This window comes from Lepidochelys olivacea (genome assembly GCF_965140295.1).
Source record: "Lepidochelys olivacea isolate rLepOli2 genome assembly, chromosome: 4".
Classification (NCBI taxonomy): domain Eukaryota; kingdom Metazoa; phylum Chordata; order Testudines; family Cheloniidae; genus Lepidochelys; species Lepidochelys olivacea.
Genome location: NC_140414.1, coordinates 31,032,932 through 31,048,391, shown reverse-complemented (window position 1 = coordinate 31,048,391; position 15,460 = coordinate 31,032,932). Strand labels below are relative to the sequence as shown.

The window sequence follows — 15,460 nt, the reverse complement described above, 5'->3', positions numbered from 1 at the left end:
TGGGGTTTTTTTTGTGAATTTGACACCAAGGAACTGAACCATCACATTGAGTCTTTCAGATGATACATTAAAAATGGAGGTCCTATCTGCACTGTTGGTCCATTAAAGATCCACTGAACTTTTCATAAAAACAGTGGTTGGTTCCAATGGCCTTTGCCAAAATTTGTCGTCTTCCACTTCTCTGCATTGTACTATACTGCTTTCCAGTTCTCCACCTGGCTGCAGCTCTCCGTCACCCAAGGCGCTTCAGTTGTATCTGTATAGTGGTTGTATGTTCACAGTTTTATGTTCAAATAGGCCACAGAAATGCCATTAGCTAGTATGCAATGATTTTCAGTCACTACCAAACAGGGCTAGATTTGAACAAGTGACCGAGACGTAGAAGGTTCTGCATTGAAACCCTGAGCTATCCAATCTCAAAACACGAATTTTCCTTCAGTTTTCCAGGTTAACCAAAAACCAACTCATCCACATGGCCACATCTTTCATTTGAGTTTTGATGCTTTGAGTGACAGCTGCACGAAACCAGCTGTAATTTTTTCATTTTTATTTTTGTGGGGGAGGGAAGAGAGAAGCTGAACTTTTCTCTAAAAGTAAAAAAAAGTCATGCTAAAGTAAAGTTATATTACATCCTGAAAATATGGGTTTGTAGCAGGGAAGCTAATGTATCCTTAGCTCCAGTGGTGTGGATGAGCCATTATGGTAAATTAGCAAGAAAAGAAACCACCTCCACTCTAAAGACCTCTTTATTACCAGATTATATTTAGACAGGTGTGTGTCATCTTTGGGTATATGCATAAGCAGAGTCATTTAAGCAGAAATCTCATGAAAACAAATTTATAATGCTGCTGGAGAATAAAAGCCCTGTAGGGATCCCATTTTTATGTAGATGGTATATTGCATTTTATTTGCGAAAGTGACTGCTGGGAGTAAAGCACAGATCTTCAAAAGGAGAGAGGGTGATGCTAATGTGAATCCCACTCTGCATTTTTATATGTATATGGAGGGTGGGAGGAAATGAAAAATATACAGTTGCATATTGATCTCCTTAGCTCCAGGGGTTGAGATTGTCCCTCAGAGTTGGAATTTAATGGTAATGTCTTTATACTTATGGGGTTCATATACCTGTAAAACTTACAATCTTGCTCCATGATCTATCACCGCTGAATAGATTGATTTGCCATACTTTATAGCTCTGTGCCTGCTATTCTTTCTCTTTCTCAATTTATGTAAATCCATTCAGAACACTTTTATTTTTACTTCTCTGTGGGGTTGGGTTCCTCCAGATGAACTCATAGTACATCTGTGTGCTGAGCTAGGGAGGAACACAGGACCCTTTTCATTCCTGGAACACACTGAAATTCATTACGAATTATTAGATTTTCAGCTGGATTGAGTTGGAATTAGAATTTTTCATAACTCGGAGGCCTTTGAATCCGGGTCACAACTTTCAAAGAATTCGCAGCAGCTTTCCCTTGTGCGCACATGGATAAGAGCCAAGGGACCCAAGATCAAGCCCTCTGTGTGCTTGGATCCTTTTCTCATTTCTACTTGGTTGACTGCTTAATTGCATGGTATGCAGATTCTACCCATTAGAGCAGTTTCTCCCTTCCTTCCCAGAATCGGTCTTCATCAAAAACTGATGGTTTATCAATTAAATATAGTAACGTGAAGATCTAAGAACTATTAAATAGCTTCTCATAGCAGGAGCGACTAACCCATTCCTTTGACAGAAACTCACTTGTAAAAAATATATATATATAAAAGAGATATCCCAAGAAATATTGGATTGAATCAGTCTAATTTACAAGCCCTTTCTCTTCCAGTCTATTATTCACTACACTAACATCACTTGAGCAAATCAATAAGCGCTTTCATCAGACTGCCCCTACTCCAACACAGAGCAGCAGTCAGTACCGCTATCGATTTCTGTGTGGGGATGAAAAGTGTGGAGCCTTCCCCATCCCTTGTAATTACAGTATTTTACACCCAAATCTGTAGTTTCTGCTTACCGCTAACCGTGGCGTTTCTGGTGCAACTGCACTGTCATGTTTATTCAGACTAATGATCTTGCTAGTGTACACACACAGTCCTATTCAGTAGCTAGTATTTTTCCCTTAACATGAAAGAATGAATAAGTATTAAACTAGCATGCCTGCAGAGAGACAGGAGGCAGATTGAAAAAGAAAAGTAACTGCAGTGAAAATTTAGGACAACTGTTCCTACTGTAAGCCTCCAAATATACTGTATCTCCTAGCTGGAGTCTTTACAATAATTTTATAATTTATTGTAATGGCATTAATAAGCCCTCAGCAACATCATATATTGTGTGTGTAATAAAAACTGGCACCACCCACAGTAGTTAAATTATTTACCACCACATTTGCAACATTTCCTATTTGAAGCATAGAGAGTAGGTTAAATATCACAATGCTTTGAGATCCTTGCCTGCAAGGCTCTACTGACATCCAAAATATTCCGTGTTATTCATTGTTTTAATAATAGTACTGTCAGTTTCAGAGGAGTATATTATTTGTCATCTTTATGTATTAGAAGGTTAACACGTCACATTTGTCCACGTTATCCTGCCAGGCATCTATTACGTAAGTTGCTTCTTGAGAAGGAAGAAAGGTTAACCTAGTATTAATGTCTGCTGTGCTTTCTGTTGCAGCAGTTTCTTGCTGGAACATACATATTCCGCACACGTGCTGCTTGTTCAATGTAATACCCCAGAATCTTCTGACGAAATAAGCATTTGTTTCCCTTTTTGGTTTGTTTTAAAAGGAGGGGTACTGTGAAGAATTGTAGCCCAGAGTAACCTGATGAGAACCTAGAGAACTTCTGAGCAGTTCAGTGTGTGAAGAGTAAGGGAATGTTTTTCAGAATCAAGAAGGGAAGCAAAGTTGTCTCAAGGGAGCTCACAACAGAAGCTAGTGTGTGTGTGTAAAAGAATGAAAGGAAATCCTTTATTAAAAGCATGTGGGGTGAGAAACAACTTTTAATATGTTCAGTCTCTCCGCATCCTAATATATCCACCTTGCCAGGCTTGCTGAGCTCTTTCAGGAGGAGTTGCTTTAATTTACAGTATCCTCTCATCCTTTTCTTCCAATCCATTCCTGGGGGGAGGATTTCTATTTGTTATTTGATATAAAATTCATCCAGATCTACAATTCTGTTTGTTTAACCTGCTAATAAACAATGGGTGAGTTTTTCAAAGCACTCTGAGTTTGGACACATCTTCTTACTATTGTTTGTATTACATTAATGCAAAAAGGTTCCAATTCAGAACATCGTTCCTCTGTGCTAGGCTCTGTACAAACACCTAGTGAGAAACAATCCCTGCCTTGAACAGCTTATGATCTCAATAGATAAAAGGCAAAAGGGGAAACAGAGACATGAAGTGACTTGCCCAAGGTCCCACAGCTGGCCAGTGGCAGAGCTGGGGATAGGACCCAGGACTCCTGATTCCCAATTCTGTGCCTCATCTACTAGAGCACTATACCTCTCCATTAATTTTAAGAGAAGATATTCTTTCTAAAGCCTTTGGACTGCATTGAAAACATCAGTTAATATTCAGCATAGAAGCATGCATATATGAAAGAAATCCCAAACACTGTTCCTATATATATTTTTAATCATTGTAAATTCCGTATCTCTTCTCTTCTTTTCTCCTTTATTCTTCCCTCACACCCCCTGCCTAATAATGATGATATCTAATAATAAAAGATCCTCTCCACTTAGATGAAGAAAGAGACATGTAAACTGATAATAGATGTCTTGTTGATGCAGACCCAGGTAGAGAAACAGCATAACTAGGGCCCTACCAAGTTCACAGTCCATTTTGGTCAATTTCATGGTCATAGGATTTTAAAAATCATAAATGTCATGATTTCAGCGATTTTAATCTGAAATTTCATGGTGTTGAATTGTAGGGGTCCTGACACAAAAAGGAGTTGTGGGAGGAGGTCGCAGGGTTATTGTATGTGGGGGTTGCAGTTCTACTGTCCTTCCTTCTGTGCTGCTGCTGGCGGCGGCGCTGCCTTCAGAGCTGGGCAGCTGGAGAGCAGCAGCTGTTGGCCGGGATCCCAGCTCTGAAGGCAGAGCCGCTGCCAGCAGCAGGGCAGAAGGAAGGATGGCACGGTATGGTATTGCCACCCTTACTTGTGTGCTGCTGCCTGCAGAGCTGGGCCCTCAGTCAGCAGCCGCCACTTTCCAGCTGCCCAGCTCTGAAGGCAGCGCAGAAGAAAGGGTGGCAATACCACAGTCCCCCTAACTCCCTTTTGGGTCAGGACCCCCAATTTGAGAAATGCTGGTCTCTCCCCCATGAAATCTGTATAGTATAGGGTAAAAGCACACAAGAGACCAGATTTCATGGTCCATGACACGTTTTTCATGGCTGTGAATTTGGTAGAGCCCTAATAACAACATAATGATAATACATAGTGCTTAGTTCAACCATAGATTTCAAAGCCCCTTACAGAGATAGGTAAGTATCACTATTCCCACTTCACTTGGCTTAGCAAGGCACAGAAAGGTTACATGACTTGCCATGGGTCAAACAGCAAGTCAGTGTCAGAGTCATTCCAGTCTATTGATTCCCAGCCCCATGCTCAACCCAAAGATTAAACCACAGCAGCAAGACCGAAGGGACATAATTCAGTGAACTCTTGTACTGGAGGAAGCAGTTTGTAGTTGAGTAATTTAAGAAATCTCAAATAAACATAATGTTCAGCCACTAATTCTGAAGTCATTGGAGCTCTTGGAGTAGGAAGTAAGAAAACTAGAATAAAAGAATTATTCTGTGTTTATAGAGCTGTTTAGTCGGGTGCATGTTGCCAAACAGCTGCCTGAATATCCTCCTCCTGTGCCAGGAAAAGCCTCTTCTCCAGCAAGGACGAGCATCTCATTCTCCTCTTTCAAATCCCTCTTCAAATTTCATTTCTTTTGCCGAGCCATCTGCCACTCATCTCTGCTTGGACACTCCCCTTCACCACTTCAGCTCCTGACCACACTATAGTGGCAAAGCAAAGCAAACTCCAAGAATTGTCAGTTTCATATGAAAACTCAAATGATTGCAATCCTAGGCACGTGTGTCTGTGCTCTGCAAACCCAATTTAAAGTGTCTAGGCCTTTGGGATTTTGAGATATGACCCCCAAAATATGTAATAAGAATTAGCCAAAAGGGCAAACCACTTACCTATTAATCTCCTAAATGTCAGAATTGCCTCGGCTAATTCACAGCAAATTTTAGCAAAAAGTTATTCTTCCCTTCCACCCACTTCCCCACACCTACATGTGATGTGTGTACTTAAAAGTGATAGGACCTTTCTAAGGATTTTAATGAAGGGTCAGAAATCTAATTTATAATGAAAACACAGTTGCAGCCATAACTATGCAGTATCATAATCTTCCCTTCACCACCAAGGGGAGAGACACTCACGGTTAAAGCCAGAGTCAACAAATGAGTAAGTAGTAGGAGAAATTCATGAAACCTCAAACCCCATGCTGTTGGCTCACCCCAAAACTTGTCAATAATTAGACCTTCAGAGGAAGATGAACTATCTCTCGGATGTCTGATGTCACATCTGACCTTTGACATCATTAGTGCAGACATAAAAGGCTTTCTATATAACAGCAAGTGTCTTAGTAATAGAAAGAGCCTGGACATATTTCTTATGGTTGGCTTTTAGGAACTCTAGAGACTTTTTTTCACCACAAAAAGAATATGATGCCCTTGTAGAGATCACATCATCCGTTTATGTGCTATTGCTGCTGGGAAGCAGCAGGGAAGGGAAAAGTTTATGAACTGCTATTGTAAGAGAAGCTGCAGATTATTCTTACTATAGGTATTATTTATTCCATAGGAAACCTATGTTAGGAGAGCATTAAGAGAGCACTCAAAGTCAGAATATATTATTACTTTTAAAGATGCCCTCATACCCTTAACTCTGCCCTCTTGTGCATGTGCAGAGCCAGATGTTTATCTCCACTAATGTCTCCATGGTCACTCTAGTGTTACAGAGAGATGGAGACAAGCCCTAAAGGGGGAAGCTGAGGAGTCTCATAATGTGGGAGAATCTCTGTGCTGGTATACAATACTCCCTCCTGTTTTCTCCCCACCCTGACGAAGGGGAAATGATGGGTGTGTGCTGGACTGCAAAGGAGCATAGCTGGATTACGCTAGCTCTAACTGGCATAATGGTCAGAGGGCCTAATAGAGCCATTGCAGCCAGATTGCCCCCCAGGATCAAGAGGACAAAAATCCACCTTTGTCCACCATCCCTCTGAAGTGTACTGGGCAGAGTCCTGGCACACCCAAGAAAGTGGCCCACAGTCTTTTATTACTTGGTCTCGTACCATTTTTCAAATACAGCTTAACATCATACCATTTTTTGAACAACCTTAGATGCAGGTATGCCATGGCCCCTCTTCTTCCCCGCCTCAGTGCATGAGGGAAGGAGCACACTTTGCAGACAGTTGCAAGGTGCCACACTGGCTATATGACCCTGCAATGGCTGTACTGCATAAAGCCTCAAGGGACCCTGCTAGGACAGTGCAGCTTTGCACTGCAGGATCCCTAGCTGCAGAAATGTGACCCTGAGAGTTTATTGCTCCTGTATTTTATTTCTTAATACAGGATGTGTTTTAGTGTCAAACATTAATGTATGTGCAACCTTAACCATGGCTTTCCAGCCAATTTATAGCAGGGACACCAATCCCTTTTCTAATGCTTTCATTCAGTACCCTTTCTACTAAAGCAAACAGATAAAGGCCAAAAAGAAAAACAGAGAAAACAAAGCAACAGTTTGTTTCTGTGTAGGTATATTACAGCTCTCATCACGCCTTTGATTTCATAGAGAAAGGTTAAAGCTTGATGTAGTAGTGTTTAAGTTTCTAAGAATTCTTTTTAATAGCTTATTTTAATTTGTATATATAATTGCAGATTAATTACTGATTTTAGGAGAATATTTTACTTTTCTGCTTTACCATAACAGAAAATAAAATACAAAATCTGAAAAAGGAAAGAAAATACCCACATCTTCCGTGAGTACGTTGCTTGCATGACCACGCAATTCAGAGTCCCCCTTTTAGAGGAAGACTGAGATCATGGGCCAACCCTCCCTTGGTAGAAGAGCTGCTGGCATTACTCCAGCAGAGAATTGTGTTGGCTGGATACGCTTGGGTGATACATGCAGCACTTAAAGGAAGGAAATTTCAAGTGTTCATGCTGCTGCGTCAGTATTAATTCAACCACTTTGCACATTTAATTGTATCCATTAATATCCAACAGTACTATATTACCACTTATATTTAACCAGGAAAGTAGACCTGCATTCAGACCACGCGTGCATGCACGTGTGCAGTGTGGCTGAGTTAACGCTGTTGGGGCACCTTCAGCTTTTGCAGGCTCCTAGTCTTTGAGCACTAGACTTGGTCTGTCACCTCATGTTTGCATTAACGAACAAACTCGCCACAGTCAATGAAGGTTTAGATTGGCATATGGGGCAGAAACAGCATTAGTGGTCTGGGTTCAATCCTACGGTAGTGGGATTGCGATTACTGCAGGGCTGTGTTTATAGTGTTTTGACAGCTCTTCCCATTGGAATTTAAAAAAAAATGTTGATGGAAGCATTCCTATGGGTTTAAGATTTTACAAAATATAAATTGGCGCTGATAATTTTGGTTGACAGTGTCACTTTAAAGGAAGGAAGGAAGATACTACTGTTGAGCTTGCTGAGCTTGGAAGTAGCAGGGTATCCTTAACTGAAACATCTTTAAAATAAGGGTAAATATATGTCACTCCAACAGCAACAATGCCACACACCAAAAACCTAAGGGCCTGATTCAGATGCCACTGAAGTCAAAGGAAAGAAAACACTGATTCTGAATCTGAATTTCCTCCAACTTTTCAAAGGAATTTTCTGGGCTGAGACCAAGTGCAGAAAATGTCAGCCCCTCAAAAATTGAGACACACTGGACAAGGAGATTTGAATGAAAGCTGAAAGCAACCTTTATAGTGGGCAATAGCCTACTATACTATATGCATTCCTATGAGAAACCACATAATACATGCTTTACTGAGTAGTATTCAAAGATTGGAACCAATTTTCATATGTGGGTGCCTTAAGAGAATATCAAATCCTGCCCTTAGACACTGAAATTGGAAGTTATGTATCTACATGCAGAGGTGAAAGTAAGTCGGCATGCCCCGGTACAGCGTACCAGCAAGAGCCGGTGCACCGTACTGGGGCAGCCTGGCTTCCCCAGGGGCCAATTTAAATTGCCTCCAGAGCCCTGCTGCTGGAGCCCTGGGGTAGCAGCTGCAGGGATTTGGCAGCTATTTATAGAGCCTAGGGCTCCCCTGCTTCTACCACCCGGGCCCTTTAAATAGCCACTGGAGCCCCACCGCTTCCGGTGGCTATTTAAAGGGCCAGGGCAGTAGAAGAGGGGAGCCCTGGGCCCTTTAAATAGCCCCCGGAGCCCCGGGCTGCTGCTGCTACCCCGGTGCGGGGGGCACTTACCTTACAGGGTGGGCTGGGGCTGGCTCTGACCCCCTCAACCCCATCCCTTCTGCCCTAGGTCCCGCCCCTTCTGGGGGCCAGAGCTGGCCCCAGAGTACAGGTAAGTCACTTGACTTACTTTCACCCCTGCCTACATGCCCATTTTTTATTACTTAAGTGCTGATTTGAGTGACCATATTTGGACTTCAGTTGTTGTGTTTAAGTACCTTGGTTTGAAAATGTGTCCATCACACCTTCATGATTCAGAATGCATTGACCTATCAGTAATGACATATTACTCCTCCATTTACAATTCTGCATTACTGTGTCAAAGCAGAGAAAGAAAGAGCAGGGATTAAATGCTCACATTTCTCTTCTCCACCCTTGATGAGATTAAAGGGCAGTAACTCTGGAGTCCAGAAAAGGAAATACTGTTACATCAACTTATAAATCCATCTGTTGAGTTCACTGCCACATGAGGGCATTGGAGACAGACAGTGTGGCTGGATTTTTAAATGGACGGCATAACTTTATGACCACTGGTTACATCTGAAGCCTTGTGTGTAAGGTAAAGTACAGAGCATCTGCAGTTTAAAGATGGCTCATGACAGATTCAGATAGAGTGCATTAAAGTGAACAGATAGATCTTGGATACTTGATTTATTCAAGTGTGTGCTATACAAATTAAAAGTGCCAATCATAAGCTCTGGGTGACCATGAGAACTCTTAAAATACATCTCATAAAAAAAGGGACCCTAGCAATTACCTGCAGACAGAATTATCCTGGCAGCAGCATAAATATAACAAATATTTAATAAGACCCATTAACAAAATCACCAAGGAGTGCTCCCCCAACCACTCCCCAGCCTCACCCAACTCCCTGTGGGGAAGGGAGAAAAGATGGGCCTTGCAATATTCCCTGGAGGTTAAAAATTCTATTATGGACCAAACAGTGAAGAAAGTTCCAAAGGTGCTCCCAGCAGTCTTACTTGTTTTATACCATGGGGAGAGAGGCCGTCTCCTAGATAGGTAATGTCTCAAGTAGTTTTCGGGTGGCATAGATAAAAATCTACAGCTCAGAATCAATCCCTGAACCAGTAGACAGCTAGTGCAGTTCATACAGCATACGTTAGGGCAGAGGGCCCTCTTTTTGTTTTGTGTTTGTACAGAGACTGGCACAGTGGGGTCCTGACCCATGACGGGGGCTCCCAGATGGTACTGCAATGCAAATAAATAATAATAATAATTAATTAATATTTAATAATAGAGCAAAAGTTAATATGCTTGCAAAGAGATATCTATTTAGCAAGTGGGCTGCTGAGTTTTGCACCAGCTGTAGTTTCCAAATGGTCTTAAACTATAGCTCCATGTAGACTGCAGTAGTTTAATCTTGACGTGACAAAGGATGTAACATGATGTAGTAGTATATAAGTCCACATCCCAGTAATGATTAGTGTAGACCAAAAATTCAGAAATGCTAGGTTGGCTACTATGGACATCTCTGGAAATTTTGAAAAAGGACGAGTGTCATAACTTTTTGCATAATTAGCTTTCAGACTGATGAATGTTTCCATTCCCCAAATAACCCATCTCTTAATAATAATAGTAATTAATAATTAATTTTTAAAAAGCCAAAGTATCTTTTGCATGGAGTGGACTTTTCTTCTCCTCTGCAGGTAAATTATTTTAGGGGACTTTTTGCCACATGAAGAGAAATTCTCTCTCTGCTTATTAATTCTACTACCTTCCCACAAAGTCAGGCTGCCAGGGTACCACACGTCCAGAAATTTTGTCAACTTAGTTACACCTTGGTGTCATTTACCTATTACTTTGGCATGAATCTACTTCCTGGAGGTCAAAGCAGGAGAAAGGGAGTCAGGATACTTGGGTTCTATTTCTGACTTTTGGAGCATATCTACATTACCAATTGCACTGATTTAATTAAATCAGTTTCTAAATCTATTTAGTTAAATCTGAACAACCCCTTACATCGGTTTCAGAATGACTGATATTGAAATTTAATTAGTCTCAGTGGATATAAGGCAGTCAAAGGTCTTTCTACGCACAAAAGTTAACTAGACCAGTACAACCCCCTAGTGGATTATATCAGTATAAAGGATGTTTATATCAGTATTGCTATTCCTGTAGGGGAAAGGAAATAAATTATTATGGTATAAGGCACCTTTATAACTGTTTCAGGTTTAAAAAAAAAAAAAAAGCTCACCCTTCATCACTTCCACTAAAATAGATCTACTGGTACAAAAACTGGGGGTGGAGCAGGCTGCAAACTCAGGGGAGTTGCACCAATTTAATTAAATCAATTTAGAAATGAATTTAGTTGCATTAGTGCAATTTCAGTGTGTAGACATGGCCTCTAACTGACTCACCGTGTGTGACTTTGGGCTAGTCAATTAATCTCTCTGTGTTACTATTTTTCTGTATGTAAAATGGGAATAATAAATACCTCACTTTGCAAAGCATCTGAGATCTTCAGATGGAAGGCCCTATGTAAGTGTAAAGTACAATTATTCATATTTTTATTCTTCCAGCAGTAACGCACACAAGAGGTAAACAACAAAGCACCAAGAGAACCTTTGGAAATGTTACATTTTATAACAAGCCATGTGAAGAGGCTTAAGTTACTTTCCTCAAAGCAAGTTACTGACTGTGAAACCAGCTGTTCAATGCATGAGTCAGCAGCACCAGCAGGAGAGTCAAAGCCTGTTAACAGCACCTTTCTTAGTTCCCCTCATTTACAATTTTCATAATACCAGTAGAAGTCCCTTAGGTACTTGGCAAACAGCACTACTGATACAACCGGTTGGGGGAAGGGGGATATCATTTTGCATAGCACTCTCTCTGAAGATGGGAGGGAAGCCATTTTTCATTATCACAGGTACTAATCTCAGCGGGTTTGCCTCATTATCTGAAGAGAATGTCCTTGCTCGTTGTCTGAGAGTGGGATCAGATGGGCCAACATGAAAACCAACAGTCTAAAGAGATACCCATGTTGTCATTCTGGGAGGGTGGCAATAATCTGATATCCCCCACTGCCACCGTCATCAGAGTGTGTCCTCGAGCCTTCTGCTTGTCTCTGCCATTTGAATTCTCTCCCTTTTTTAAAAGTGAAAGGAAAAGCTCTTTTTTTTTAAAGCTGTTTAAAAGTGCAGTTTTACTTTGAATTGTGACTCTGTAAAAATGGCACGGGAGGGCTCCATGCTTATTATCTCTCAACGATTTCCAAACCAGTTATGCTCAATTGTTCTGCAAAATTCAACCTGCACTCTGAAAGTCAAGCCTGGAATAAACGTCATAAACAAGAATGAAAATTCTGCAGGCCTAAATTATGCCTTCACTGGCACCTGTGCAAGCCAATGTGGGTTTGCACAGATGCAGCTGATTGGAATGTAGTAACCAGTTCAGTCGCTGATGCACAGGAGGGAATAGAATCCAGCTGCTTTGTCTTCGCTGTATTGGCTTTGAAAGGCTAGCAGGCCTAGCAAGTAGTAAAGCTTTATTTTTTCCATTTAAGTAAATAGATAGGACTTTCAATACTCCCATAAAGCAGATCTTCTAGATAAGAGGATGCCAGTATTATGTAGCTGCCTTTTCATAAAAGTTCTACTGTTTTAAATTAATCAGTAGCAGAGTGTATATAGAGTTAGAAGTTGCAAATACATATTTTTAACAAATAGAAATCTATGGTGTAGTCACATCAGGATAAATTTGACCCAGAATATTTAAAATCATCTCTGTGCTTACTTACCCACGAAGACATGAATTCAGGTTGCTGTTTCCCCAACCACAGATGATGCTATCAGGAACACCTAGAATAGTGCAAGTTCTGCAGCTATTTGATCTCTTTTGCGTGGTAGTTACTATATCTCATCAACCATAGTAAGGGTAACACAGGACCCTGAACTCAAAACTTGCCAGGTTAAAACAAAACGAAAAACAGCTGCTCAGTTCCCCTTTAATGCGACATCATTTTTTTGGCTTTCAGGGAATTTTCCTGTTATAGCTCCATCTATTGGCTGGATTCCAGAAGGCATCTTTGTCTCCAGCAGGGAGGACATCTAAGACCGAATTCTTCTCTCACTGAGTTTAATAAATCCCGAGCAATTCCACTGATGTTACACCAGTGTCATTGAGAGCAAATTCAGTTCTGTATCACCTCCCCACAATAGACCAAGATGTCTTCAGGTTTCCACCAAATCCCTGAAATTTGCATATTGCATGGTGACACTGGTGCAGCTTCAAACACAAGCATGAACTGATGGTTTCCCAACCAGGGACTGACTAACTGTGCTCTCACTGCCCCAGACTTTCAGCAGTTGCTTGCCTGACTTCTCTCCTTAAGAAGAGCTCTTTGGAAGCTCAAAAGTTTGTCTCTCTCACCAACAGAAGTTGGTTCAATACAAGATATTAACTCACCCACCTTTTCTCTCTTCTCTCCTTACATTCTTTTCATGTCCTAAACTCCAGTGTTCTGAGTTCACTAGTACGGGAGAGAAACAATTATTACTAAAGATCAAGCACGCATGTTAAAAATGCAAACAGGCAAACCTGCCTCAAGGAATCATACAAATGCGTGAGGAATGTAATATTTATAAAAGTAAGCACAAGCCTGGAATCATTGCTGGGAAGTAAAGCATAATGCTGTCCCATGGCGCTGCAGCAAAGCGCTTCTGTCATAAAGAATACCTCTGCTTGCCTCTAGTGTTTCAGTTAATTACATCGTTATGGGACAGGTAGTTAGCTTTCATAAACACTTGGTATTTTTATAGTATGGCTTTAAAAGTGTCACAGCCTGAGCACAGGAAAGGGAGTCAGGCCCTCCGGAGTTCTCACTTCAGCTCTGACAATGATTCCCTCTGTTGCATGGGGCATGTCATTTACCTCTCCAGACATGATTGACTTCCACGGGAGCAGTCTTGGACCCTCTGACGCATTTTCTGCACTGGTAAAAAGGGAATAAAATAAATGCCTACTTCATAGGGTTATGACGCAAACCAGCTAGAGCAACTGGAAGAGAAAAAGTGCTCCTATATTATTGTAGGAGCTGGAAAGGGAATAAAAGAAAGAAAGAGATACTGTTACTGTTGATCTGTTTTGGAATAAAACTGAATTATGTTACGATTTTATCAATATTACACTATGCCTTCAAAGATTTAAAATAACTAACTTTCTGACCCCAGGTCCTCTATTGATTTTATAATGATTTCAAATCGAACACATTCAGTTTCCAGTTCAATTTGCTTGCACCCTGTGGAATTCCTATTGGATTCCTATTAGAGACAGGATAAAATAATTCCAAGGAAATCCAGAAAGAGGGTTTTCTGTATGGGCTTTGCCCAGCAAATGGGTATTTAACCTCTGACCAATGACGACAAGTCTCCTTTAGCTCTATTAGACCAACAGCAAGCCACTATAATTAAATAAAAAAACTGTTTAGAGCCTGACTGAAAATGTCCTGGGAATTAAACCATATGGCAAGGGTAGGGAAAAAAGACTTCCCATATGCTAATGATGCTTGATGTCTGAAATAAATTAGATCCATTAGAGTTTATGCTCAATAAAAGAAAGACTTTAAGCACTCCAAAGTTAGTGACTCGAGACCGATTTTGGCTCTGAAATTCAATCTGCCTACTTATTAATTCTTAGTGAGGCTCTGGAGCAGACAGGAGATACAAAATCATAATTCTGTGCTGAATCAGAATTGTAAAGTACCATGGATTTCTTTTCCTTCTTTTTTTTTTTTTTTTTTTTTTTTAATTAAACCATTTTTCATGCTTTCCTTTTTTTGGTTCCCTTCATTAATTTAATTTTGTTCCCATTTTTGTTTAATTTCTTTCTTTTTAAGGTTTCATTTATCCTATTTCAACTGAACAGAGAACCCAGAATGAATATGGATTTTCTTGTAAGTTTAATGTTTGATTTTATGTTTCTGGTTACTGATGAGATGCTGTTATTTGGTTCAAGGTTTACTTGTAGCCCCGATACATGTGCATCGGGAAAGAGGGGCCTAATGTACAGCGTGAGTTGCATCCTGCTTGCTTACTGGGAGGGAAGGAGTGGCAGTGTTATAATTGCCAATAGACTCACGTGAGAGAAATAAAGTCGGTGAGTTCATATCTTTTATTGGACCAACTTCTGTGGGTGGAAGAGACAAGGTTTCCAGATACACAGAACTCTTCTTCAGACTTCAAGTCTATTTAGCTTGAAAGCTTGTCTCTTCCACCAACAGACAATGGTCCAACAGAAGATATTACATCACCCACCTTGTCTCTCTCATATCCTAGGACTGACACGACTACAACAACATTGCAATCGGCTCGTGTGGCATGATGACTGTCGTCATTAATAGATGGATAAAGGAAAGGGGATTAACTGGTGCTTGAAAGCCAGAAATGAAAGGGAGAAGCCTATTCATATCTAAGGAGGAGTAGGAAACTGTCAAATATGAAATTATTATAAATGTTTGGTTAAAAAGAGAGAGAGAATATGGAGGAGATATAGCATCTTCAGGCTGGAACTCAGAATTCTGCTTCCTGAGAACCTGTTGATGGACAAAAGTGGGTTGCATTTTGAACAATGGAGATTTTAAGAATACATAATAGCTAAGAGCAGATAGTTTAATGAGTCCCTTTCAACATCTGCCATATCTCACCTGCAAGGGAGACTGGCTTACACCTTGGGAAAGCAGAGAACAAAAAAATTCTTTCACATGCTCTATATTAAACCAAAATAGTGCACGAGAAAGATTTGATCTGTTTGCAGTTTCTTCGCTCTGTATGCTTCCTCTAACAGTGGAATATTTCGCGACACACACAATACATCAATTTTTGATCATGTATTCAGGCCTTTTGGAAACATATCTGGTAGAAAGTGGTGCTAGGTATTACCCTGGGATTAGCTCCAAAGTTATGGTAGAAACAGATAGCAAAAATCTCATGGGC

The 15,460-nt window shown here is 40.6% G+C and overlaps 1 protein-coding gene across 1 annotated transcript in view; it reads left to right on the top strand.

Moving 5' to 3' along the window:
- Window positions 1-15,460, top strand: part of UNC5C (unc-5 netrin receptor C) — a 362,184-nt gene that overhangs the window by 283,663 nt on the left and 63,061 nt on the right. Inside the window, exon 8 of the mRNA XM_084626036.1 lies at window positions 14,365-14,421. Coding sequence (XP_084482162.1) covers window positions 14,365-14,421 — 57 coding nt within the window. The remainder of the gene's footprint in view (window positions 1-14,364; window positions 14,422-15,460) is intronic.